This window comes from Agaricus bisporus (assembly GCF_000300575.1).
Source record: "Agaricus bisporus var. bisporus H97 unplaced genomic scaffold AGABI2scaffold_2, whole genome shotgun sequence".
Taxonomy (NCBI): domain Eukaryota; kingdom Fungi; phylum Basidiomycota; class Agaricomycetes; order Agaricales; family Agaricaceae; genus Agaricus; species Agaricus bisporus.
In genome coordinates, this window is record NW_006267355.1 from 976,157 (window position 1) to 998,168 (window position 22,012).

The following is a 22,012-nucleotide window of genomic DNA, read 5'->3' on the forward strand; positions in this document are numbered from 1 at the left end:
AGGTACGCGCTCCATCACGTGAGCCATGCAGCATCTCACCCGCCCCGTCCACGGCGTCCCCACAGATGTCGTCGTTCAGCGCTACAGCGACCGCACCCTCGTCCTCGTCACCCAGCTCGGCAAGATCGGAAATCTGGTGCCTGTCTTCCGCCTCAGTGCCCCACTCTTGTCTTAACATTTTCAACAAAGATACAAGCAAGTATTCCACCTACAACCGGTCTTCCACCCCTCACCGACCAGCTACCACCCCCTCTACCCGCAATCCACCTCACTCCGTTACTCGGCAGCGCGTCGTCAGAACATGTACAGACACTGCATTCCCTATACGTCTCCCAGATAGCGACTCTCGTTTGGGTCTACGACGCATCGTCTGCCGTTGATACAGGCCGGAAAGCCGTGGTCGTTGGGCTCGCTTTGAAGAAGCTCTCGGACGGGGATGAGGGTCTGACTGAGGACGAGAAACTGGTGTTTCGGGAAGTCATGAATCTGGTGCAGGACATGTTGAAGCAGTACTCGAGTGTGTGAACAGTGTATTAGGTAGATGTAACTTGCAAAAGACGATTATTGCTGCTCGAGCGCAGCCAGCCTTTCCCCCCGTTTGCGCTGCATTTCATCGCGTTTCCACTCCAACAGCTCCGTCAGGCGTTGTCCCGGAGGGGGTGCAGTGCGCGGGTGAGTCTCGTGCAGATAATATGCAAATACCCCGGTAAAGACGCCCAGCAGCGGGTCGACGTATCTGTCCAGATGGTGAGTAGGCAGCAAGTTCAAGCAAAGGAGGGAGGCATACCGGTGGAGGAGGGCAGGCGGCATGGAGGCGAGATGTCAAAGTGATCAGGGTGGACGGGTGCCCGAACAAATTTTGTTTCGGGCCTCGGTCGATTGTCCCGGATCTTCACCTTTAAACATCTCTCTCTCTCCCGACTTCTTCCATACCCCCCATGTCCGCTGCTGCTGTTGCCCTTGACCGCCAGATTCGCCCTGTCTACGGTGAGTTCCTATGCCACCCGCGTCTCCCCCGCCATTCAACTTCACGCAAAGATGCCCTCGACACTGGCTCAAACAAGTCCGCCATTGTCACCTGCAACAAACTCCTCAAAAAGTACCCTCGACACGAATTAATCAAGGTCCTTTTCTTCTCAGTGCCACTGACTCGGCATTCTCATCCGGGATTTTTCAGGCTTTAAAAGCGCTTGCTCTCGTGCGTTCACAAAAAATAGAAGAATCCCTCGTCCTGTGCGAAGAGGTTCTAGAATTAAAACCTACCAGCGATGCAACCCTCACCGCCATGATGCATGTTCTCAGAGGCCTCGGCAGACGTGAGGTTTCGCGACCCGCCCTTCAATGATATCGCTAATGCAAAGTATTCAAATCCAGACAAGGACATGGTCAAAATGTTCGAGGAGGCGTACAAGCAACAGCCCCACAACGAAGAGCTCGGCATCCAAAACTTCTTTGCCAATGTTCGTGCATCACAGTGGAAATCGGCCCAACTCGTATGTCCTCGTGTTTCCAAGCGCGTCTGCGGACCTAATATCATCACCCCTGCAGGTCGCTACACGCATGCACAAGCAATTCCAGGATGATCGTTACCTTTACTGGACTGTCATAAGCACCGTCCTGCAGGTGTGTGTGCATAATTCTTGGCTTCCACGAGGTACCGATCGCGTTTTCAGGCAGAAGAACATGGCACACCCCTCCAGCTCCGTGAGCTACTTTACAAACTTGCACACCGTCTTGTTGTCTCGTCACCCACACCCTCATATGTAAATTCGGAACGTTTTCATCTCCACCTTTCCATCTTGCTCAAATTGGATCTCATCGATGATGCCCACAAACTACTCGACAGCCCAGTCGGAAGAAATATATGTGCCACTAACCTATCCTGCAATGAACTACGAAGAGAAGTTTGGAAACTGAAGGGATTAATACAGGAGGAAGGTGACTCAGCCAAGGGTCTTATTTTAGAAAAGGAGTATGCTTTTAAAGTTCTGTGCAATCCAAGCCTCCTCTGATTTATTCTGATATAGCGACCGAAATTGGCTTGAGTTCCTGTCTGTGCTCGACGCAACCTTTGCTGACCTTGCGGATAAGGAGACCGACCCTTCGGAAGAAGCACTTGACGTTACTCGTGCAAGAATCCGCGATACCGAACAACTATTTTTGAAGGTCGTGGAGAAGGATGGACTCAGAGATCGCACCGGACTTTTGTCATTATTAGAACTTGAAAAACGCTCCCGTGCACATGGTCTTTCCAGTGGTGCGAGTCAATTTTTTTGCCAGATGATCGACCATGACTTACGTTGGAATAGACGAGAATAGGCTCATTACTCTCCTTCAAGAATATCTTGAAAAGTTCAGCCACAAACCCTCCTGCCATCAGGACCTTCTATCGTATACCCAACTCGAGGGCGACGAACTGCAAAAGTGGAAAACTATCCTGGATTCTTTCTCACTCTCCTTTGTACGTGACCCCAATGATACAGGCGATTTTCTCGACTAAATCTAAAATTGAAGTCGACGGAAGACGAATTAGCTCGTGTTATTAACCTGCTAAAACTCCAGCGTCACAACCTATTACCGTCTGAGATAACCCATGATGCGGAAACAGCTCGTGCAGCTCTCTACACGGAAAAGTACCTTCAGGGACTCAAGTTTGGTGCCACCTTACCCAGTACAGAGCTCCAACCCGCGGACGATCTCGCTCTCTTGGCCGCAACGAGCTACGTGAGCTTGTGGAAGTTGACAACAGATGATGGATATCTATACTCGGCCGTCGCTCTTCTGGAATATGCATTGACCAAGAGCAAGCAATCCTATTCTGCCAAACTTATGCTTGTTCGCCTATACCGTCTACTCGGTTCGTTTCCTTCCTAGGCATAGTGATGTGCTTTTTGACAATGGCTATGTTATAGGTGCACCCGCTCAAGCTCTTGAGCATTATAGAGCACTTCGTGTTAAGCAAGTGCAAAATGAGACCCTTTCGTACTTCATCCTCTCTCGTACCTCGATGTTTTCTTCAGCCGCTATCGGGGATCTCACGTTTGCCTCGGAGTGTCTAGAAGCAAATCAAATTTATCTCAACAATTCGCAAGAGGTTTGGTGTTTTAAATAACTTGATTGCTGGCACTGACATAATACTTAGACTGGCGATTTTATCATACGGGCGTTTTCGGCGGAAAAATACTCACAGGTATGATTCTGTATTCTGGAGAGTACTACATGCCTGATATTCTTTGATCAGATACCCGAATTCGTCACATTTGAGGATAGGCTTGAAAATTCTCTACAACGTGATCTCATCAAGATAGAACATCTTAGGATGCGCTTGGCTCATGAAAACATTATCTCTGATATCGTGGATCTGGAGCTCATCGAGCTCAAGTTCATCTTTGACCGAGGTACGGGCCCAATAATAATGAGCGCGAATTCATGCTGAATACATTTTAGTTCACCATGATAACCGAGATACCAACGTACTACCCAACTACCAGCCAAGGTCTTCTCCTGACTTCAACACTCAGACTCTATTATTTGACATTTATGAGGGAGTGCGTATATATGCAATGCACTTTCGTGAAAAGCGGTGACTGATATATACGTCTCTAGCACGGCTTCCTTCGAACCTTTTTGAAGCTTTACATTCGGTGCCTACAACAAGGCAGTGATCTCGATGATACAGTAGAAGAGAAACTACTGATTGGTGACCGACCCAAGAAACGTCCGGACGTACCTGGCGACCTAAGTCTAAGAGACCGTCTGTGCGAGCGATCAGAAGAGGACCTCAAAGAGGTGAATGATAATTGCCCAGCCTCCCAGTTTCACATAACTGACGAGTTACATAAATTCTGCTAGCTTACCCAAGATGAAGTGTCTCTTGTAGAGTTTGCTGGCGCTCTGGGTGACTGGCTGGAAAAGTATCACGATTATGCTAGACCCCATCCATCAGCAGTGTTGGCTGAGGCCTCCAAGCAAACGGAGCTGAAGACAGGACACCCGTTGAAAGGTCTTGAAATCCCCGTGACAAATGGGAACGGCCACAAAAAAGATGAGGAAGTGCCTGCTTTTGTTGAACCGCCTGAGCTTATCGTCCGGTACTTTGACGGTGATTCAAGTTGATTTTTTAAATGTGGAATGGTGTATTGACGGATTGTGAACAGAGATGAAGACAAAGTTTAACGAGCTAAAAGATGCTAGCTCGCCGGTCGAGGCACTTCACGTTGCAGCCATCGTACAAGAGGTGAATCAGCTTGGTACTTTTGTAAGGAACATGATACTCATCATTTTGGAAGGCATTCCTTATCTTGGTTGTCGAGTCCCTCCGATTCAAGAACCAAACAGTGGTGAAGCAGAATAAACTTGGCAATGTGAGATATCCGGTAACGCCTACAAAAATTTCACTCACAAACCGTATCTATAGCTCGCTGCTAGTATCAAAAGCATTCGGACTAATGCTATAGCTAACCTGAAGGAGATCTCTACAGGGCTTATCAAGCGTAGTGAGAGCGAATGCACGGGAGAATCTCGTAAAGCTTTCGTAGAGGAGTGTTCGATGGTCATAGATGCTGGTGTATGTATTGGTCTGGAATCATTTTGGATATCGGTTGACTGACTAACTCGATTATAGATTGATCATGACTTTGTTTTGGGCGTCGCCAAAAAAGGATTAGATGCTAGGAAGAAGGTGCTTGAAGGTTTCGGAAAGGGGATTGCTCGGATCTGTACGAATTACACTACTAATTAAGTTTTTGGTTATTGGAGAATGTAAGTAGGATGCTTGTATAATTCGTTTAATTGGTTAATGTTATCCCAACTCTTGTTACTTTACATACTTTGAGGCTGAGTGGCGCGAAAACACGTGATGTCACGGATCCTTCATTGGTGTTGGGGGTCGCGTCTCATAGCGCGTTTTATCACTTGCGACTTCCTTGCTGCGCGTTAAAAATTCAGAATGTCTCAAAGTATGCCTATGATTCAAGTCGTTTGTCCGAGTTCTGCGAATAATTTGGCCCATGCACAGATGATTACTATGGCGGTGGAGGAGGAGGAGGAGGATTTCTTCAAGGAGGCTCACCTTATAGTCAGATGGGAAGTCCTGGGAGTGGACAGGTAAGTATGGCGCTGTGCTCTTATTCAAGATTCAGTAGCTTATATTTGGCAATTAGCAGAGGAGCGAGGCAGCTTCATCACTACGACCCATAAACTCATTTCAGTATCGGAAAGCAGAGCAGCCACACAATGATGCACCCTGGGTGTTGGATGGGTTCGAAGTCGGACTTGTGCGCGCATTTTTCAACCCCACCCCTCTCACAAATATGTGCTGATGTTGTTGGTATTAGGTTACTATGGTTGGACATTTAGTTTCGATGCATCTACAGACGACAAATCACGTTTATACGCTTGAAGATGGTCTAGGCCGCGTTGAGGCACGACATTGGGTAGGCTCTTCAACTAATGCTGAGCAGGAGATGGAGAAGTGGGGTGACATCAAGTTAGGAACTTTATAGTTTCTCTTCTGACCTTGATTGACGATTTCATTCATGACAGGGAAGGCATTTATGTGCGACTAACTGGATTTTTGAAATCCTTTGGAGGAAAAAAGTATATCAATGCCACGTATATGAGGCCTGTTACAGATTTTAGCGAAATTGACTTTCACTTCCTGGAATGTATCACGGTGACACTGACGTTGGAGCGTGGACCGGTGAGTCGTTTTACGCGAATGTGTTATATTACAAAAGGAGCTGAAGCTTTGGAATAGCATTACAACTTTGGTATTGGGCAGCAGCAAAATGCGACTGGTGTGAAGTCGTCTAGTGCTTACCAGCTTGACAACTCTATGGACATTCGGGATGAATATTCTCATCTTCCCCCTCTCGAACAGCAAATTATCCGATTTCTCATTTCGCAAGATCAAAAGGATGGTGTTCATGTTGCTACCATTGCTCGAGCTATTGGTAAATCGGATGAAGATGCAGATAAACTTAGGTCCGTCTCGTGTTCTACGGCGCCACGGCTATGATACTGACAGTGACTTGACACATCAAGCACCGCGATGGATTCCTTGATGGATAACGGACATCTGTTCAACACCATTGACGATTGCCACTTTGCAGTTTCACGGTAGATCGATAATTTGTATAACAATAGATCCGTCTTGCGGACTTACTTAATGACACTTTGGGCCTCGTGGCGGCGTTGACTTCCCCTCGTTTTATCTGACCTGATTAAAGCAGAAACTCGGATTGTATCCAATGTCTTATTCTCCTGGCCCTGATGTGACTTATAGCGGTGGATCGCCAAACAATGATAGGGTAGGTAATATGATCATCAGATTTACTGACCGCATGGACGAAGTTCATTTTGTTGCGCTCATCTAGTCCACGGCTCGAAGCGACTATTTGGATGCGATTCAACATACAACGATTCGACAGATACTTACTGCAACTCATGTTCAGACTCGCTTCAAGATCAATGACAAGGAAACCGGTTTTGTACAACTGGTTGCTAACGTATACGATACCAGCTATACAGGGGGGAAGATGGACTTTAGGTTGGATGATGGTACAGGTAGGATGAAAGCTATGAAGTGGGATATTATAGATGAAGACAGGGAGTGCGAGTTTGCCGAATCCATGTCAAAGTTTGTGCCAGTTTCATTCTTTCCCGAGCGTACATGCAATGAGTACCTGTTTAACAGAGGATTCCAATATGCTCGGGTAATTGGAACAATAGCAGAATATTGTGGAATGCATTATCTCAAAATCATGAAGATCGACCTCGTAGATGATCCCCACGAGATATACCACCATCTATTAAAGGTTATGGTTGAATTTTTAATGTTGCAGCGCGGTCCTCCTGTAAGTGCTTTCAGTCTAATGTGTATTTTGTACATGTACAGTTATATGAACTCTTCTCATGACAGAGTCATGCTGCTGCGCGGCCAGCTATGCCAGCCACTCCGAATCGAACGACCGAACCATTTTCACTGCGAGCTTTGGAAAACAGTCTCCCTTCTGTTGTATCTCACATGGGTGATCATGGGTCTTCTGTACAAGAATCTCCGATGGTTCTTGGTACACCACCGTCGCATGCACCCATGCGAGAGCGCCCTGTGACGCCTGTTCAGCGGACGGCAAGGATATCAACACCTCCCAGTCAGGACGCGGACGAAAGTCCTATTTCCGTTCGAGTTATAGGTGGAGACTCTTCAAAAAAAAGTTATCGTATTGGAGGTGACCCGCCGTCTCCTGAACCCAGTCATGAGCCAGTCTCTCCATCGCCTGCCGTTAGACGCAGGCGCCCATCTTCTCGTCCTTCTCTGGATCCAGGACGATTGCTGAGGTCCTCTACCAAGCAAGCGACGACATCTACTGCAGAAGTATCCCACTTTCAAGCCTCTCCGCAGTTCGTTTCTCCTACAGGCTCACTACCACGCAGGACTAGCGGACATCATGAAGCACACGATCAATTGCATGAACAGCGTAGAGGTATTCCACAACTTCCAAATGATAGCTCTGCTCCGCAAACGCCAGTGCAGCCTAGAAGGTCGACGAGGACGAGTACACGCCTCAGGCGAGATCCATATTCTCATTTGTCTAACCTGCAGAGGGAAATCATTTTGACGATCCAGAGCACCATGTTGGAAATTGGAGGTGCTGAGAGGGGGGTACATATTAACGTGATAGTCGATTCCATGACGAGGCGGAGCTCCGGGGGTTTTGATGAGATTTGCTTTGGGTGCGCCGTACAAGTATTGAAAATTGGAACTGCGCTGAAGTCCTGATAGGGAGGCTTTCGCTTCTTTGGTAGAGGAAGGATATGTTTTCAACACTATTGATGATAACCACTTTGCTTGTACAGTATGATTGATATGCATGTAAAGTATGTACCGTGGTCCGTACGTACTGGAAGTATCCCCAAAGGGGAAGTCACAGTTGCAGCAGCATGACCTCATGGTTTCAAGCGCTAAGTTGTGACATCCACTTTACGAGCCTTGCCCTCCACAGCGACTAAGGTTCCTATACCACATATCTCCCCCACCACTTCAGGCGTTTTTCATGTCCTGGTTTTATTCTTGGTTACCGGAATTCCCCAACCTCAACCTCAACCTAAATCTCACATTACCCGCCACCATCCAGGGACGCTTTTTGTCATTTATACTAAAGAAAACACTCGGAAAATTCTTCAAGCCGGGTCAGCTCGATGCTCGTCAAATCGATTCTCAAATTGGGTCTGGCTTCGTGCAGGTGAACGATCTCGAACTCGAACATGAGGTGTGTGGTGCCAATCTCTTCAAAACGGGTTTCTATAATTCCAATCCTCAGGAAATTAACAACGTCTTAGTTGGTCTACCTTTAGTCCTCCGGTCTGGAACTCTATCATCTGCGACAGTTCGAATACCATGGCCAAATCCTTTGACGTCGACTCTCGGATTCTCTTTCAACTCCCTTCACTTGGTCTTCGAAGTCGCCTCGACCCCGACGGTGTCTGTTCCTGATATCGATTTGGCGTCCTCAGTAGCTTCTGTTGCTGAGACATTTCTTCACGAGGAGCTGACACCTCGTGAGGGCGCCTCTCTCCTCGATTCACTTCATTCCGAGTTTCCCGACACTATGGAGAATGATGCTGTACCAGGAGGTTTAGACCCATTTGATGTTGAAGTTGGAGAAGAAGCACGCAGCGGAACTGAGCCGGGGGGTATCTCATTATTCGCTACCCTCATTGAGCGTTTGCTTTCTAGGTTTGAGTTCGATGGACGAGATATTCGGATCACAATCATTCATCCAGACAATGTCAGTCTCACTTTGACATTAACAGAGCTCAAATATAGCACTAGCATTAAGCAAACAGAAACTTCGCCGCTTGCGTCTGGCGATCAGGTTCCAAGTGTTGATCGTTCTTTGGCGGTAAATGGCATTTACGTACAAATGAAAGACGTTCGCAGACGGCTTGCATCTCGTCCGGAGAGTCAGGACGTAGACTCCCCAAAACTGTCTGCAAATTCGGCTATATATGAGTGTGCTAGTCAATCAAGCGCGCCCAATTCTTCGTCTTCATCTTTAGACGAAGAAACTATGGTAGCCATGTCTCAATCTCTTGCAAGCCTTCCACCTCGTATTTCATCTTCTCAGTCCATCGACAACAGTATGTATCAAAGTGCGCTATCAGTTATTGACGAAGAAAATGGAATTCGACACTCCGACCCTCCTTCTCAGCCCCCATCTTCCGATGCCGACAGTGTTTTACCACTGAGGGAAAGTCTGGACGAGACCGTATTTTCCTCAGGTACAATTCCCATAACTGTTCGGATGACAACTGTGCCTCCGACCAATGACAGTGATAACTCTGAGCGGGGTGATGAAATTACTTTTACTCTGCAGACGGGCCTCTGGGCCTGTGCATTTCGGCCTTGGCACATTAGAGGACTTCTACGTCTGGCAAATGCAGTGGCTTCCGGATTACCTGCGTCGGCGCCGCAGCCTTCCAAGCCTGTTAAACCGACGGAGGAAACAGCTTTGCCTCCCGCTTTCGATGTAAAGGGATCCATTGATCATCGCGGAATTGTGGTCCTACTTCTACCATCAGACTCCCAAGCGTCAATAGATGACCTTCAGTCCTTTTTCCTTCACCCTTTAACGCCCCCTCGTTTTCCATCGGGTTCTATGCGCATCTACGTTGAAGGTATCGCAGCTTCCTTGAACTTTCCACTTCAGAAGCATCCACCTGGACAGGTCAAATCTCGTCCTAACGGTCATATGATCATGAAGGGTACTTTCGCCATTCATAATATAGACGTGTTCGTGTTTCGTCGTTGCTATAATGAAAGCGTTTCAGCATTCCCCCTTCTCTTCATGGATCCACATCTTCCTGGACAATATCCCACGTCACACCGTCATCCGGTGGAGACGGACGAGGCTGTTAGTAGTCATAGTCATCTGCCGAAATTTGACATTGTAGATTGGACAAACGAGGAGCATCAGAAGAAGGGTGCGGCCCGACTATCGTATTGGCGTTGTAGACCTACAACACGGCAGCAAATGCGCTACAATCCAATGTCACCTGCTGCAGCTGTTTCCCCATCCTCTCAAGGAGACGATTCAGAGGCTCATGATCGGGGCGTCTCTGCATTCAAACTGGCTTTTGAACAAGTGCAAACCCACGAAGAATCAATTAAGGTTACACTTCAAGCCATGGTCGCTCCGATCCATTTACTCGTGGATTTAGATAACATCATTGGAGATGATACCGTGATGAAGTTTTTGGAAGAAGCTACTCAAGGGTTTGATACTGGTTCTCTGTCAAAAGACTCCAACCAAGCAAACACTTTTTATGCGGATGATACTCCCCCTTCAACGCCCAGGATGCACTCAACCCCAAAACGGGAAGGACGGATGCATTACTCGATTCATGACAGGTCATGCTTGGAATACGAGCGTGAAGAGATGCACACAGGAGCTTATGGTATAAAACAGAGAGGGAAGGTTCGTATTTCACACAAGCGACATTTCAGGGAGTAGATTATCTAACCCAAGCACGTCTAGCGGGCTCAATCGAAGGATGGTGTTCATTTGTCCCTGACTTTGGAAGCTGTACGACTGGAGTTACGAGTCCCATCTCCTCATTCGTCTCCCCGTTCCGGCGCTCTAATCTTCGATTTTCACAATATTGAATTTTGGAATGGGCGTCGGAAAGCTGATCGGCACCCACACTTTACGGTTCCAGCTTTGGATCATTCTCCAGAATCAACAACAGCGGATGGAGAGCCATTGCTCAGGATCGAATGTGGAAGAATCGGTGTTGCCCTATCCCTTGTTGGTCAAGCTACAGCTGTAGCTTTCCTATCTCTCGGGTCGTTGAGTAACCTTGATGACCTGGAGCCTAATCGCCTCCCACCCCTGCAACCTCGGGTCTCCGTAACGAAGTCTCATACGCATTCAGGCGTCATTTCGGCGCTGACTCTCGAATTACCTTCGGCACATGTCGTCGTACTCAAAGATTTATTGGATGGGGTGCAATACTTTGTTGACGATGTGAGTCAGCTGTTTGAACGATTCTCGCAGCGTATGTCGAAGCCGAGTGCAGATGCAGGAGGGGGTGAAGACGTTAGTTTGATTGGGAGCCATTTCTTTTCTAGATCAGGGGGCAACAGTACCAGTGGTATGATGAACAGTGCCTCTGCAAACAGCAGCGAGACCGTCTTCAAAATCATAATCTCAGAAGGTATGAATAATAATTGGAACAGTACATATCTCTATTAACTTGGTGTAGCGTTCCTCCGGGCTTGGGTTCCAAGGGCTGACACCGAAATACCGTCCATTCGACCCTTTGACATTCGCGTCTCGGAGTTAAATGCGCTTATAGAGCTTAAACCGGAAGGTAAAGTAAGTGCATTTATGTTTTTTCAAGCTGGCGGTTTGTTCATGTTCTAAATGTAGGAGGAAACTGTTATTACCCTCGGGATCTGGGATATCAAAATTCGTAACGTATTCAAGTCCGGGAAGACAGAGACACTCCTGCAATTGACTGCTCTGAGAAGTATGGTATGAGTCATCTTGATTGTTCTGAAGGAGTCATACTCATGAATTTCCAGTCGATCACGCCGAAGCCCCTTATCAAACTGAGGTTTATCTCTGCCATGTCGGCGGGTACCACTGCTAAGGAGACAAAAGTGAAACTGACAATGTGTGACTTTACTTGCAATATCTTTCCTGACATGGATTGGGTGAAGGACCTAGAGTCATTCGTCAAATCACCCCCTGGGGTAAGTTGTGTTGTTTGCTTCGCAACCGTTGCTCATTTTCCCAGACATTTGAATCAGTCATTCCGAGTGAGCATACTGGCATATTGCTGAAGATAATGGATGGAACAGTGCGATTGTATGCGCCAACGATGCCTGGAGCTATCATTTTGTATGCGGGTGATATAGACCTCGCGACGAATATCACTGGAAAAGCGCCAGAGTCAACTGTCACAATGGGAATTCAATACTTGTCTCTCCTTGCCATTGATGATGTCCGAACTAGCAGGGGTGAAAAGGCTGGTTCACCCGATGCAAAGGGCGTAACTTACTTGAAGGTGCTTTGGCTAAACTTTCGTACGACGAGTATCCGCTGAATCCTCCTCAGCGTTCTGGCTATGCTCTCATCGCAGAGGTTGCTGATACGACTGCGGTTGTTACAATAAGTAAGGCATCACCCGTGCAGGTTGAGGTAAGTTGGGGTCAAATATTATTGGTGTATAAGTACTGAGACTTCATAGCTTCTTCTTGATCCTGTGCAACTTCACCTACACATCGCAGCGGATACTCTCAACTCGTTGTCAGCGTTAATAAACGACATCGCTTCATCATTTACCTCGTCTGACGAACCGTACGGCATCATTTGTAATTTCATGAACATACTCGGAACTGACTAACAGATAGGATGAGTCAGACGTCGAAAGACCCAGCCATGCTTGCCACAACATGCTCTTCCCGGAATCTGATGGGTGGGCAATCCTACGCGTAGAACAATCAAGTGACTAATGGTTACATATAGCATCCGTTGAGGACATCGCGTTTCAACGCCTACCAGAGGTTGGTCCGGTTCCTGATATGATCTACGATGACCTTCCTACGAACCGGGATTACCTGGACGAATCGTTTGGCGCAGCAGCAGGCTTGAGGGCATTTTCCGACGACGAGTTGGACGACCTTGATGATAACAGCGATGCTGAATCGGAAATCAAGGATGCATCATTCACGGAGGTGGAACCGGGTGGTACCTTCAATTTCAATGGCGAAACCATAAAGGTCCATCCAGGAGGAGTCAATATCATCGAAGAGCATTATGACAATATTCCTGCGGAGCAAACGGAAGCTCCAATCGGGTACGCTCTGAATTTAAGATCGAAATTCGTTCCTAATTGATTTGCTAGTGAGATCGAAAGTCAAATGAAGATCCGTATTCGAGGAGGAAATATAACGTTATTCCTCTACGATGGTTATGATTGGGCTCGAACGCGAAAAGTTATCGAAGAAGAGGTTAAAGAAATGCGTCGACGTCTGGCCAAAATCCGTCAGCTAGTTGCAAATGAGCAGATTCAAGACCTTGATATGGAAGAGACAAATGCTGTCTTATTCAACTCAGTGTACATCGGCCTCGACCAAAATGTTGATGTGACGGAAACCGGGGCTTTACTGGAGGCCATTGACGAGGAGTTAAAGGAAGATATCGAAACGGCCACGCAAAGTTCATGGCAGTCTCTGAGACCTACTGGGGTTGCGCTGGGCGGAACGGGAAAGCCACAAAGCCGAACGCCCCGGGTTCACGGCAAAAAGCTCACTCGCTCGAAAGGACCTAGCATGGAGTTCAAGCTAATGGGATTGAACGTCGACATAGACCGATTTTTTCCTGACGAGTTACTTGTGTCTAAGAGCACTATCACAGTCAGAGATGTCGAAATTCTAGACCATATCAAGACTTCAACATGGAAGAAATTCTTGACGGCATTACCTTCCGACTCCAGAGGAAATATCCGTGAAACGGATTCAAACATGGTGAAGGTCGAGTTGCGAGGCGTTCGCCCTGCCCCAGGCCATCCATCAGAAGAGTCACGCTTGCGAGTAGGTCCTTCGTACATCTTCTAAGATCAGTTTCTAATCATTCATTTGGTTAAGGCAAAAATCCTTCCACTACGCCTTTATGTTGATCAAGATGCTGTGGACTTTCTGAAGAAGTTCTTTAGCTTCAAAGACCCCCACGCTGTCGAGACAGAAAACAACGGGTCTTCTGGCGAAGCCTACATCCGTGCGTGTCTACAAGATTATCTTGAGAGTATCCAATACTGAAATTCTTCATGTGTAGAGCTTGCGGAGATATTCTCTATTGATCTCAAGCTGGACTATAAGCCGCGGCGGGTCGACTACAGGGCGCTTCGGGAGGGGCAAACGATTGAATTGATGAACTTCTTCCACTTCGACGGCGCTGAAATGACCTTACGCCATATTACACTTGCTGGGGTAGGTTCGGCTATAATACTGAGATCCTTATTGCTTAAAATCACATCAACAGGTCACAGGATGGCCTCGATTATTTGAGATGCTCAATGACCTTTGGACCCCAGATGTCAAGGCTACGCAGCTAGTTGACGTCATTTCCGGTGTGGCACCGATTCGTTCTATGGTCAACGTTGGTTCTGGTGTTGCGGATCTAGTGCTGCTCCCAATCTCGCAATACAAGAAAGATGGACGAATAGTTCGTGGCATGCAAAAGGGTGCCACTGCATTTGTGAAGTCTACTGCGATTGAGGCAATCAAATTGGGCGCACGGCTTGCGACAGGTACCCAAGTCATACTGGAACAGGCTGAAAATGTGCTAGGTGGATCAGAATCCTACATGACCGAGACTGTCCAATTTGATGACGCCGGGCACCTCGGCGCTGAATCAGATGAGGAGTCATCTGCATCTGATCTCATTTCAAAGTATGCCGAACAACCAATGGATATTCGAGAGGGTTTCCAATCTGCATACCGGAGCTTGCGCCGCAACCTTAACTCCGCTGCCCAAACTATATTAGCAGTCCCTATGGAGGTGTATGAAAGGTCTGGTGACGAGGTAATTTTCTGTGGCTGATTATCACTGAGTCTTTGTCGCTGACATAAATCAAAGGGACCTGTCCGCTCTGTAATCCGCGCAGTGCCAATTGCTGTATTGAAACCTATGATTGGAGCGAGCGAAGCCATCAGTCAGACTTTGCTGGGCCTTCATAATACTCTTGATCCTAACGTTCGGAGGGAGAATGAGGCCAAATACAAACACCGTTTAAGCTAGATATCTAGACTTCTTTCTTTCTTCATTACTTGTATCATAATTGCAATGTATATTATCGCACACGAACAATGTAGTCGTAGTATCTATCTAACAATAATTCATGGAGTCGATGGATTTCCTCAAATTTGAGTAACGCGTACCTCACTGAAGTTGAGCTCAATCGACCTCCATGTCCATAGATCGACCACCACCTTGCACCAACGAGCTCTTAGATTTTGAGGGCACCTTTATTCGTTCTTTAACCTTCAGGGCGTCTTCTTCAACTGCCATAGGTTCGTGCAATTTGACAGATGCTTTGGCCTTCTCTAAGGCCTTTTGACGATGTGCTCTTTGCTTTGCTTTTGCAGTGGCCATCCTAATTGCAAATGTAAGTGTCAGCGGGTGCATAGTTGCTTTGAACAGACCTATTCTTGTAAAATGCTCTCTCTCTGCGTGCTTTGATCTCGCCAATCCGTTTCATTGCCTTGATGGTGGTCTGCACCAAATTACGGTCGTAACGAATGGGAACATTCCGTCGCTTTTCGAAGTCGATCGTCGAGTCCTGCGACATGATTAGATTAACATAAGACGTCATGCAAAAACTACTCACAACTGTCATCTCTTTGCCTGCCGCCTTCCTAAACGCTTTCGTCCATCGTACTTTCCGAGGGTTACGCTTCATTCTGACAACAATATTAACGGGATGCAAGACTGAGTATGAAGATCCTCGAACTTGAAGTTTTTATGACATCTAAGGTCTACTCAGTATGATGTTTGCGAGCAGTTGGGCATGCCTACTTTGATGTGCAGAAACGGAAAACTTTTGCGTCGTTTCGAACGAATGCGCTTCCTAGAGATTCTTTGAGCACACTTTCCTTTACTTGGAGGTTACACCCACCGTGTCCCGGGTATACATTAGTAGAGCAGAAGTAGCACTTCTCGATGCGCATTTCGAGATTATGTGCTAATGAGTTAACAAGCTAGAGTGAACTTTTTATGGCGTGGGAATGTATTTCCAAACTATGTATGTCCTGGAGAGCCCTATTAGCCGTGTGGATCATGGATGAATCGATGACAGCGATAGCTCAGATTTGAAGTGCAGAGACCAAAGATTTTTTACAAGGTAGTACTATCTATAGGCTGTTTGTCAGTTGTATAAACCTACATAAATGAGAGTAATTTGAGCTTCTTCGCCCTCACTCTTTCAATGTATGTCAGTGGACTATCTATATCATTACTTGAAGACTTGAACTCATGGTTGGTAAGTTTGGGCACACCGCGGTCGGAATTGATATTGACATAATAAAATTAGTGCTGCTCGTGGCCTGTACGGGCTACTGTTAGGCACTCATTTTCATGACCTTTCAGCCAGACCACTTCGATCCCCGCGTCCTTCAACATCTGTGCTCCTTCACACTTTACAAAATCGTCTGGTTCTCCCACACCGATGAAACACCTAGATAATTTAGCCGCAATGATGGCCTTTGCACAGGGCGCTAATCCTGACGTCCGAACTGAACAGGGTTCGAGGGTAGTATATATGTCGGAGTGAGAGAGGATGTCATCAATCGACAGTTCCGCCGGCGACGCGGCCGGAAACAGGGACTGAAGTTGATTCTTGGTGAGATTCCTCGCTTTCGAAAGAGCATTCGCCTCAGCGTGCGTGTTCCCGATTAGTTCTCTGGAGTATCCTGAGGATAGCAGGATTGTATCAGTCGATGCCAGGGGCCATTTTACGGTGATAACGCATCCGACACAAAATGCGGTGGGGGTAGGTTGACATTTGCGTGCCTCATCAATAGCCTGGCACAGAAAATCTAAGTGTTGCTCCTCTGTTTCCTTTTCAGATGTTTGTTGGTGGGCCTAAAGTGAATAGCAAAAACCGACCGTGAGGCTTGGCCATTGGGAGCGGGAGGACAAACTACTTTTAGAAGTCCGGCTTACGTACGCAGTGCATGACTATAAAGCTCGGGTTCCTCAATTGCGGTCGGGCTGTTTAACCTCGACTCATACCACTTCCATGTCCTCACCCCAACCAGAGCAATTCCGCGTAAATCAGGCTGAAGAAACAGATGATCCCATGCAAGGTTTAGGCCAGGAGGGGGAGGAAGGAGAGGGTGATGAGATCGCCCCGAATTTGACAGATGACAGCTCCGAGGAGGGAGAAGATGATGAGGAGGAGGCCCGTCGAATCAGAGAGGGCTTTATCGTTGACGAGGATGAAGACGAAGAAGAGGACGAAGAGAAAGAAGAACGGCGGCGGCGGCGAAAGAGGCGCAAGAAGCATCACCGCAGACGTGAGTATATATACATATGCCGGCCGTTCGCAGACTTAGCCTTTGATAGGTGAAGAAGAAGAGGAAGAACTAGAGGAGGATGATTTAGAACTACTGGCTGAAAATACTGGTGGTACATTCAAAAAGAGCCGACTCACTCGACTTAGGCGCGGACGCGTGTCACAGTCGCCACCGACCACGTCTTCTAGGCGAAGAACCGTGGTGGAATCCTCTGACGAGGACCTTGATAACGACGACAATCTTCCTCAAGTCCAAGACATTCAAAAAATCTGGGATGATGAGCGTGGTAGAGACGATGAAGAGGAATACGGTGATATGGATATGGATGACTTTATCGAGTATGATGAAGAGGGAGGTGGTGCTATGGATGAAGCGTCTCGTGCCGAACGCAGGAGAGAACAACAAGAGCTACAGAGACGCAAAAGAGCATTGGGTATCCGGACCGAGCTTGGCGGGATTGATGCTAAGTGAGTCGACTTTAATTACTAAAGAGACTGAATCTCAAACGATACATTTTTCCAAGTGCATGGGATGAAATACATGATGTATTTGGGGATGGCCATGACTATGATTGGGCACTAGCTGGGGAAGAAGATATTGAGCAAGATGAAGAGCATCTGAAAGCTGACACGAAGTATCAAGATGTACGTCGTCGCATTCCCCGTTATATGAAGTCGCTCATACGATATTTTCAGGTGTTTGAACCGTCAGAAATCAAGAAACGCATGCTCACAGAAGATGACGACATTATACGAGCGCAGGATACGCCTGAGCGTATGCAACTCGCAACTTCTTCAATGTCGTACAGCACCACGCTTTCCATGCATACACCACTAACCGAAGCCGACCTCGACGGTGCTGCTATGTGGGTCACGCAGCGCATTTCAGCACGCAAGAACCGCGAGTATTTTAGCAACGATGGCCAATCCCGACATCTGAGAGGCGCCCTTGTCATGGCTGTCACATTTGCTTTGCGTTATCTTTTCGTCGAGGAGTTCGAAGTTCCTCACATATGGGCGCACAAACGAGATTATCTTTGTCACTTCGATATCTCTGACATTCGCACTCGCAGGGAGCTCTTGTCTTTGAATGAATTATGGCGAATCTTTGTTATGGGCCAAAAATACAGATCGCTACTAGAACGGAAACGAGTTTTGTCTACGCTCTACGAACGTCTTCAAGTTCACGACGAAGTCTACGAGAAAGAGATCTTTCCCCGAGTGGACAGTGTTGAGCTTGTGGCTGATAGCACTGAGTGGCTCCTTTTGAAGTACAAGGAGAAAAAGGGTGACGCATTCGAATTCCGTTCACGTGAAGAAGAGGAGTCGGACATCAGGAAGCCGAAAATGCCCAGTCGTATCTCGGCATATGAGGTTGCAAAAAATACCGTGGTATCAAAGTTAGCAGAGGTAAGATACTTATTTTGAAGGTGAATTTAATCTGACTTGACTCGTATCAAGGGATTTGGGCTGGAACCGTATCAAGTAGTGGCGAATTTTATCGCGTCGGAGCGCCTCTACTTTGTTCAAGACCAGGAGTTGAATCCCACTATCTACGCTGAACAATTTGCCGATCCTGACCCTGTCAAGGTTCAAACGCCAGAAGGGCTTCTCAGACGCGCTCGACTAATACTGTCAACGGAACTCGGCAAGGATCCTCAATTGAGAGATCATATTCGTAAAATCTTCAAAGAAGATGCCCAAATCACTGTTGAGCCGACGGAAAGGGGCATTGTCAAAATTGACCAGAACCATCCATATAATGTGCGGCTTCCGACAAATTTACTGAAATGCGCTCACTCAACTATCTACAGAATTTTAAATATCTTCTCCGGAAGCCTATTCGAGATATGCTAGAGTCTGCTCAATTTCTACATATCCTCGCCGCAGAAGCTGAACATCTTGTGACCGTCTCGATATTTCTTCCCAATGAATTGAAAGCGGATTTCGAACAGAAACTCAGCAATGCCTTCAGTTCTGATAACTTTAATGAAGCTGCAAGAGCATGGAATATCGAACGAAACCAAGTGGTCCAAGATGCCATTGAACAGCATCTCATTCTCCTTGGTGCGAAGTGGGCGAGAGAGTACCTTCGGGAAGAAGTCGAAGATTTCCTTGCACAGAGCTGCGCTGCTAAACTACGGAAGGTATGCCCTTTTTACTGTGTGATAATTGGTATCTGACTGCCGAGTAGCGTCTCAACGTCGCCCCCTACATTACATCTGCAATGAAAGCTGGCGACACTTCATCGGTTCTTGCTGTGTCCTGGGGAAAGGGTGATCCTCAAAAAGATGCCATCTCAATTGTATTCCTTGACGAAGCAGGACGTATGCGCGAGCATACCAAAGTTGACAACTTATATGATTCTGACAACGTTGACGAATTCATCGATTTACTCAAACGTCGGAAACCAGACGTTATAGTGATTGGCGGTTTCAGTATGGCGACATTGAAGCTTAGTCAAAGAGTTAAAGAAGTTATACGAGGCGGAAATTCGCAAATTCCTGGCCAGGAGTCAAGCTGGGGGCAAGTCACCGATGTTCCTGTCATCTACGTCTACGATGATGTCGCACGAATGTACCAACATAGCCATCGCGCCGCCGAAGAATTTGGCGGACTTTCTTCAACCGCAAAATACTGCGTTGGTCTGGCTCGATATACCCAGAGTCCTTTAAATGAATTCGCTGCATTGGGCCGGGATATCACTGCCATTACTTTTGAAGAAGATGACCAACATCTCGTAAGATTCCGCTCCTCTATCTAGGTTCAGGGGTGTTAATTTCGCCACCTAGGTTCCTATAGACAAGCTTCTTCTGGTGTTTGAGCGGGCTCTTGTTGATATCACAAACAAAGTAGGTGTCGATATTAATCGCGCAGTTACGGACAGCTACTATCAGCATTTGCTTCCGTTCGTCTGTGGTTTGGGTCCTAGAAAAGCCCAAGCTTTGGTGAAGAAAATTGGTGCTTTGGTATGTTCCTGTTTCGGAAACAAGAAGATTGTTAATCTCTCTCTAGGGAGGGACACTCGTCAATCGCACTCAATTCATCAATAACAGTTTACTTACCACCAAAATCTTCATGAATGCTTCTGCCTTCCTGCGGATTGCTCGTGAAGATAACGAGATGCGTACCTTCAAGAATCGTCGCGATGACGGCGACGCCCCTGATCCTCTCGACGATACCCGGATTCATCCCGAAGATTACGAGCTGGCCAGAAAAATGGCCACAGACGCACTCGAACTAGACGAGGAAGATATTCACGACGAACACCCATCACACGTCGTCACACTGATTATGAACGATGCAGACAACGAAAAGAAGCTTATGGAGCTCAATCTGGATGAGTTTGCAATCAGTCTATACCAGGCAAATTATGATCAGAAGCGACATACGCTCAACGTCATCCGGGATGAACTTCTCAAATCGTATGCGGAACAGCGTGATGCGTTCCTGTTACCACAGGACATGGAAGTCGTCACCATGCTTAGCGGTGAGACCGAACGAACATTGAGGCACGGTCTCATGGTTTCGGCGGTCGTGTATCGTACCGCTCGAAACATGGCCTTTGTCCGCCTTGATTCCGGTGTTGAAGGTGTCATTACGTCGAAGAGTCTTTCGGACAATAATGCTCAAGTCGAGTCTTTCCTTCGAAAGGGCCAAACGATTTCCGGCATCATCATTCATCGAACCATCGATATTGCCCATGATATATTCAACGTGGAGCTCTCTTGCCAACGCCAGTTGCTTGAAGAGCGAGATGATGAGATTCGTAAGGTCAGGCCGGATATATACTATGATGCTGTTCGAGAGGACAAAGATAGGGACATGCTCAATAGAAAGAAGAGAGCTGAGACTGATCGCAGTCGGCGGGTGATCAAACATCCGAACTTCCATAACTTCAAGGCTGCTCAGGCTGAGGTGTTCCTGGAGAAACAGCAACGCGGAGATGTCGTTATCAGGCCTTCTTCCAAGGGCATCGATCATCTCGCTGTAACGTGGAAGGTGGACGACGGTCTTTATCAACATATTGGTATGTTGCACTATCTTTCCCAACTTCTGCTCTGCTAACAACCACCAGATGTGACAGACTCTAATGCCGATCCGTCTGGCCAGACGACTGGCCAACTCATTGTGGATTCCAAATTTACGTACGCTGACTTGGATGAACTGATCGTCAACCACATCCAAGCAATGGCTCGTCGAGTCGAAGAATTGATGGCGCATGAAAAATTCAAGCAGGGACCGGAAGACGAACTACGTTGGTAACTCTCTATATGATTACACTTCGTTATTGATCTTATGATTCTAGATCTCTTCCTCAAGAACTCCTTGGCCGCTAATCCAGCAAAGAGTATGTATGGTTTCACCCTGAATCGTAAGAAGCCTGGACATTTCAATCTGTGCTTCCTCGCCAACAAGAATTCCACTGTCCAAACTTGGGTTCGTATCGAATCAGTCGTTTGATGACTTTCCACTTAATTTTATTCTATCTAGCCTATCCGTGTCAGCCCAGAAGCCTACTTTCTTTTTGAAGCCGCCGCTGTCGGTGTTCCTGAACTGTGTGATGCTTTCAAAGTGCGGTCAGTATTTTTAGCGTTCTTGGGATCACCCACCACATACTGATACTTCAATGGCGTAGGCACCTACATGAGTCTAAGAATACGTCCGGAAGTAAAACACCTTTTGCAGGGGGACGTACGCCCGCTCGTTTGGGTGGAGCAACTCCTGGTCATGCATCTGCTCGACATGTTGGTCGCACGCCAAATCCTTATGGTGGACAGACACCTTACGGTGCTGGTCCGCTACCGCCACAGCAAACACAACCACAACCGCCGCCACAGCATGCGCATCCTTACCTCCCCTCGGCCTATGGCTATCAAACGCCAATGCAACGGCCCCCACCCAATTATCCCCCAGGTATGCAAAA

General features: G+C 47.2%; 8 protein-coding genes across 8 annotated transcripts; 5 read left to right on the forward strand and 3 right to left on the reverse strand.

Annotated features, from left to right (window-relative positions):
* Positions 1 to 34: 34 nt before the first annotated feature.
* Positions 35 to 837, reverse strand: AGABI2DRAFT_216234 (hypothetical protein). The gene is made up of 2 exons (XM_006458001.1): positions 788 to 837; positions 35 to 736 (listed from the first exon to the last, which is right to left on the reverse strand). The coding sequence occupies exons 1-2, from the start codon at positions 808 to 810 to the stop codon at positions 562 to 564; spliced, it is 198 nt and encodes a 65-aa protein (XP_006458064.1). The 5' UTR covers positions 811 to 837; the 3' UTR covers positions 35 to 561.
* Positions 838 to 906: 69 nt separating this feature from the next.
* AGABI2DRAFT_199282 (hypothetical protein) lies at positions 907 to 4,825 on the forward strand. The gene is made up of 19 exons (XM_006458002.1): positions 907 to 987; positions 1,039 to 1,124; positions 1,178 to 1,316; positions 1,375 to 1,493; positions 1,549 to 1,623; positions 1,674 to 1,972; positions 2,028 to 2,257; positions 2,310 to 2,461; positions 2,515 to 2,857; positions 2,913 to 3,094; positions 3,143 to 3,190; positions 3,242 to 3,398; positions 3,448 to 3,548; positions 3,607 to 3,789; positions 3,853 to 4,102; positions 4,158 to 4,237; positions 4,290 to 4,364; positions 4,418 to 4,567; positions 4,625 to 4,825. Exons 1-19 carry the CDS (start codon positions 939 to 941, stop codon positions 4,739 to 4,741), a joined length of 2,835 nt encoding a protein of 944 aa, XP_006458065.1. The 5' UTR covers positions 907 to 938; the 3' UTR covers positions 4,742 to 4,825.
* Positions 4,826 to 4,911: 86 nt separating this feature from the next.
* AGABI2DRAFT_190434 (hypothetical protein) lies at positions 4,912 to 6,208 on the forward strand. Its single transcript, XM_006458003.1, has 7 exons — positions 4,912 to 4,958; positions 5,018 to 5,106; positions 5,163 to 5,276; positions 5,337 to 5,488; positions 5,545 to 5,701; positions 5,759 to 5,985; positions 6,046 to 6,208. The coding sequence occupies exons 1-7, from the start codon at positions 4,949 to 4,951 to the stop codon at positions 6,122 to 6,124; spliced, it is 828 nt and encodes a 275-aa protein (XP_006458066.1). The 5' UTR covers positions 4,912 to 4,948; the 3' UTR covers positions 6,125 to 6,208.
* Positions 6,209 to 6,254: 46 nt separating this feature from the next.
* AGABI2DRAFT_190435 (hypothetical protein) lies at positions 6,255 to 7,148 on the forward strand (the record flags this gene model as incomplete). Its single annotated transcript, XM_006458004.1, has 4 exons — positions 6,255 to 6,311; positions 6,378 to 6,640; positions 6,698 to 6,857; positions 6,923 to 7,148. Coding segments are annotated over exons 2-4 (486 nt in total), but the record flags the coding sequence as incomplete, so codon positions are not given.
* Positions 7,149 to 8,057: 909 nt separating this feature from the next.
* Positions 8,058 to 14,810, forward strand: AGABI2DRAFT_115087 (hypothetical protein; the record flags this gene model as incomplete). The annotated part of the gene is made up of 15 exons (XM_006458005.1): positions 8,058 to 10,481; positions 10,542 to 11,220; positions 11,269 to 11,381; positions 11,436 to 11,540; positions 11,591 to 11,761; positions 11,806 to 12,075; positions 12,126 to 12,209; positions 12,259 to 12,368; positions 12,422 to 12,486; positions 12,537 to 12,867; positions 12,916 to 13,603; positions 13,658 to 13,787; positions 13,845 to 13,999; positions 14,052 to 14,594; positions 14,649 to 14,810. The coding sequence occupies 15 exons, from the start codon at positions 8,058 to 8,060 to the stop codon at positions 14,808 to 14,810; spliced, it is 6,030 nt and encodes a 2,009-aa protein (XP_006458068.1).
* Positions 14,811 to 14,966: 156 nt separating this feature from the next.
* On the reverse strand, positions 14,967 to 15,739 carry AGABI2DRAFT_148565 (hypothetical protein; the record flags this gene model as incomplete). Its single annotated transcript, XM_006458006.1, has 6 exons — positions 14,967 to 15,165; positions 15,215 to 15,351; positions 15,400 to 15,472; positions 15,523 to 15,540; positions 15,588 to 15,639; positions 15,688 to 15,739. 6 exons carry the CDS (start codon positions 15,737 to 15,739, stop codon positions 14,967 to 14,969), a joined length of 531 nt encoding a protein of 176 aa, XP_006458069.1.
* Positions 15,740 to 16,061: 322 nt separating this feature from the next.
* AGABI2DRAFT_190437 (hypothetical protein) lies at positions 16,062 to 16,717 on the reverse strand. Its single transcript, XM_006458007.1, has 2 exons — positions 16,677 to 16,717; positions 16,062 to 16,621 (listed from the first exon to the last, which is right to left on the reverse strand). Exons 1-2 carry the CDS (start codon positions 16,690 to 16,692, stop codon positions 16,098 to 16,100), a joined length of 540 nt encoding a protein of 179 aa, XP_006458070.1. The 5' UTR covers positions 16,693 to 16,717; the 3' UTR covers positions 16,062 to 16,097.
* An 83-nt stretch (positions 16,718 to 16,800) lies between these two features.
* On the forward strand, positions 16,801 to 21,989 carry AGABI2DRAFT_176563 (hypothetical protein; the record flags this gene model as incomplete). Its single annotated transcript, XM_006458008.1, has 13 exons — positions 16,801 to 17,086; positions 17,136 to 17,553; positions 17,610 to 17,730; positions 17,782 to 18,495; positions 18,547 to 18,849; positions 18,900 to 19,232; positions 19,280 to 19,825; positions 19,878 to 20,054; positions 20,101 to 21,115; positions 21,164 to 21,343; positions 21,395 to 21,525; positions 21,580 to 21,665; positions 21,725 to 21,989. Coding segments are annotated over exons 1-13 (4,566 nt in total), but the record flags the coding sequence as incomplete, so codon positions are not given.
* Positions 21,990 to 22,012: the final 23 nt, after the last annotated feature.

Excerpts from the sequence above, each read along its gene's own strand:
- AGABI2DRAFT_216234 (XM_006458001.1), bottom strand. The coding sequence starts at position 810 with ATGCCGCCTGCCCTCCTCCACCG. Across the intron at positions 737-787 it reads CCGCCTGCCCTCCTCCACCG|ATACGTCGACCCGCTGCTGG; the intron begins GTATGCCTCCCT and ends CCATCTGGACAG.
- AGABI2DRAFT_199282 (XM_006458002.1), top strand. The coding sequence starts at position 939 with ATGTCCGCTGCTGCTGTTGCCCTTGACCGCCAGATTCGCCCTGTCTAC. Across the intron at positions 1,624-1,673 it reads TCATAAGCACCGTCCTGCAG|GCAGAAGAACATGGCACACC; the intron begins GTGTGTGTGCAT and ends TCGCGTTTTCAG. Across the intron at positions 3,399-3,447 it reads CAAGTTCATCTTTGACCGAG|TTCACCATGATAACCGAGAT; the intron begins GTACGGGCCCAA and ends AATACATTTTAG.
- AGABI2DRAFT_190434 (XM_006458003.1), top strand. Across the intron at positions 5,277-5,336 it reads ATGGGTTCGAAGTCGGACTT|GTTACTATGGTTGGACATTT; the intron begins GTGCGCGCATTT and ends TGTTGGTATTAG. Across the intron at positions 5,489-5,544 it reads GAGAAGTGGGGTGACATCAA|GGAAGGCATTTATGTGCGAC; the intron begins GTTAGGAACTTT and ends CATTCATGACAG.